The sequence below is a fragment of the Rhagoletis zephyria genome, unplaced genomic scaffold (assembly GCF_001687245.7).
Source record: "Rhagoletis zephyria isolate East Lansing unplaced genomic scaffold, Rhagoletis_zephyria_1.1 Rzeph_scaffold_08388, whole genome shotgun sequence".
Lineage (NCBI taxonomy): Eukaryota > Metazoa > Arthropoda > Insecta > Diptera > Tephritidae > Rhagoletis > Rhagoletis zephyria.
Genome location: NW_016165468.1, coordinates 18,533 through 22,092, shown reverse-complemented (window position 1 = coordinate 22,092; position 3,560 = coordinate 18,533). Strand labels below are relative to the sequence as shown.

Here is a 3,560-nt window from a genome sequence, read left to right as displayed (position 1 = left end):
TACCAGCAACTCTCAATTAATATTACGTTTATACTGCCGGGTCTCGGGAGCATCTTTCAAGCAGAGAAAGAAGAAATTTGATGAATAAATATAAAAGTTATGAATGGTCAAATGAAATTCGAGCAATTAAGAATGTTGCTCATACGCGAATGAATAACAATTTCCCTTGTAAAATTTGAATTTGTCTCATTCAAAATGCAAACTTAAAATGAAAATGTCTTGGGAAAATTACGCCGATTGCGTATCTCGTATTTATGTATTCCATGGCCCAGTACTCATATAATTTATGTTCTATACAAATATGCAAGTTAGTTATTGTCCTCCGAAAATATATTGTCCATCTCATACTTAATAGATTTATTACACAATTAAACTTACTTGCCAATTGTTTATGAAAACTTTCTTGTATCTTTCTTGCAGTAACAACCAGGAAAACTTAAGCCACCAGCTGTTCCTCAACTTTGCTAGTTGGGACTCCCAGGTTGGAAACGTGCACATCGGAAACCAAACACATAACAGGCTAATACTTACATAGGTATTATCTAGAGAGTACACAAATGATGAACTTCTACTTCTACGAAATAAGCGATGCATAATTCCTTCAAAGAAACAAGTAACGCTAATATAAACATAACACACACTTGTGACCATTTAACTTTTATCTGACGGAAGTATAGAAATAAACACAAAATAAATGTAATCTCGAAGAAAAGGAAAGCGCCCAGTATAACAGCAGCTTAGTACATCAGAAGAAAGCCAACAGGCGAAAAGTTGTGTGTAGCAGAAAATTCGCCAGAATACGTAACAAAAACTCATTCGAAAAGTGAAAATCAAAGTGCAAAAACCCCACAGCAGAAGCAACTAAAATTAGAAAACGAACATCAATTATCTGCTTAGCAGCAGGTGTAGGGGATAAAAGTAAACAGACAGGATAACCAGGCGACGGACGTCAGAATACAAAACACAACGGGTTGCTTGTTAACCACTACCACTTGAGCCGTTACGAACGTGTGATCTGACTGACTGCTGTATAAGTGTGTGAGTGGAAAACCGACAAGGCAACGAAATTGGATTAGAGCTGTAGAATCGAACAAATCTGACGTTGTACTTAGTGCAAACAGTATTGCCCAGTGTGTGTGTGTGCGTACGAATGTGCTGGTAACAGGGCAAGTGGGCGCATAACGGAACCTGGCGGAAGCTTAAGAGCTTTGAGCGCAACAAATTACATATTCGCAAGTGTCCAGGAACTTGAAGTGAATGAGGGCGCACGTTTCAGCAAATGTATACTTGGTACATGTACCTACTTGTGAACAAAATTGACAGCCGATCGAAGATAGTTACTGTCAATTAAACCTGTAAGTTTAACGGAACGCAAAAACGCGCACAAGCACTGATGTATGTAGTTACTAAAAACATATCTTGAGTCAGGCAATGTAGGAGCGAGTAACTGTATGCCAAATGTGAGTGAACGGCTATTGAACTGGTTGCGCTCATGCCAATGATTTCCTCAAGAAATTTCATATATGAGCAGCAACAACAAAATCAACAACCTAACACATACCTAATTAAAAATGACAGATGTGTCACCGACAGCTGCACCAACAGCAACGACAACGCCAACCGCAGCAGGCACTGCAACATCTCCGGTTGCCACGACAGCAGATGGCGACTTAACTGGCTCTTTGCTCAAAAGCAAAGTTAGCTCTATCGATGACCCCGATGCCAGCATAAATAAATCTTTTACAAATGGAGATGGTCATCACGTGGACAAATTGCCGTCACTTATAAAAACTGATAAGCCACACTTGAATCAAAACAACAACGAGGGTGTAGTCGATAGCGGCGACAGCATGACAACCAGCTTGTCCAGCAAACGCTCCTCTTGCGGTTCAGTTCACTCACCCACAGCAGACGGAACGAGTTCGCGTGAACGCACACAATCCACCGACAATGGCGCCACCACTACCAGTACCAGCAACAACAGCGCAACTAACTCGATATCCGCTTGTGACATGGCGACGCTAAAGCATTCCCCCAGCAATAGCGCAGACAATACGGCTCTCAATTCGCCGGTGAGTTGTTGTAGTCCGATTGCGCACGCGACGACGCCGACGATGCCGACGACGACAACTGCAGCAGCGGCCGAGCGGGCAGCCGCATGCAGTAATGGCGGCAAAGTTGCCCGACGTGAAGCCACGCAACAAGAAGTAGACGAAGTGGCGCGTTTGTTCGAGGAAAAGCCGGAAGCATTCGAGAAATGGCTGATGGAGCGTGCACCGCCAGAGGCATTGGCGCGATTGCATGAATTCATCGATTCCCGAAAACCCCCGAAACGACCATCAGTGACATCCGATCTGTTTCAGCAATGGATGGCGGCGTCACCTGTGCCGGTGAGTGATTGTAGGGATAGTGGTTTTTGAACATAGATACAGTTATNTGACATCCGATCTGTTTCAGCAATGGATGGCGGCGTCACCTGTGCCGGTGAGTGATTGTAGGGATAGTGGTTTTTGAACATAGATACAGTTATTAAGACGATTCGTTCAATTATCGTGGCATATTTAAAATAATGAGACTTTTAAAGTATTTTCTAAAACCTTTAAATTCGATTTTTATTGAAAATTTCCACTAGAGATTGAAGTGACGGGAAAGTTGTGCAGTTTAGTAAATTTCCATGACAGAGGTTTTTTCAATTTAATGCCCAGCAAAAGTTTTGCTATTTACTGCTCAGCGGAAATACGGCACTAGATTCAATTCATCGGCCCTGCAGTCTCCTAAAATCTCACTGCGCCCTCACATCCAAATAATCCAACGAATTCCCCGATTTGCTTAGGTTACTAAAGATCCCAGAGCACTGATGACCATATATTAGGGTGGTCCTCAAAAATATCAATATCAAACTTTATACGTGGCACAAAATAAAGACGACTACGAAAATTTCTTTTTAGGGATCGCTTTGAAAAAATTGATTATATTCTTTTTTTTATAGCGAAAATTCGACAATATTTTGACTTAAGCCAGCTATAACTCCGCGAGTTTGTAAATTTATTTGAATAAGTTTCAATTACATATATGTCAAATTTACCAGATTTCAAATAAACATTTTTTAGAAATCTTGCTATTTTTGTTTTAATTTATATTTTTTCAAACCCTGTGCGCATACCAACATAAAAGGGTACAAAGTTTAGATAGTTATATTTTTAAGCACCACCCTAATATACACACTTCTAATCGATATTACACTGTTACGTAGCCAGTCGACTGCCCTCTTTATAGCGCTCACATCTGTTAGAAATTTACTGCAGAAATCTGGCAGCTCAAACAGGAATCGCCTTCTAAAATTTTTCCTTCCATCTTCGGCCCGTCCTTGAAAATATGAATTCGCCCAATGTTCTAGAGGCCGCCACTATTCCATTCACCACGTCGAGAAAAATGCAATCGGGCCTCTAACCCCGATGCACGACGATCTTTTTGTTTTCGGGCATGAAGTCGTAGTTCTTAAAGTTTGCTGGGTGCTAATACCAAAGCTTCCTACTCACCCACCAGCGCTAGATTGGGAG

The 3,560-nt window shown here is 41.3% G+C and overlaps 1 protein-coding gene across 2 annotated transcripts in view; it reads left to right on the top strand.

The window, feature by feature from the left end:
- Nucleotides 1-424: 424 nt before the first annotated feature.
- The window catches only part of Pde6 (phosphodiesterase 6), a 14,930-nt gene continuing 11,794 nt past the window's right edge, over nt 425-3,560 (top strand). For both annotated transcript variants that reach the window (XM_017631092.1, XM_017631091.1), the window contains exon 1: nt 425-2,390. In XM_017631092.1, coding sequence (XP_017486581.1) covers nt 1,572-2,390 — 819 coding nt within the window. In that variant the 5' untranslated portion in view covers nt 425-1,571. The remainder of the gene's footprint in view (nt 2,391-3,560) is intronic.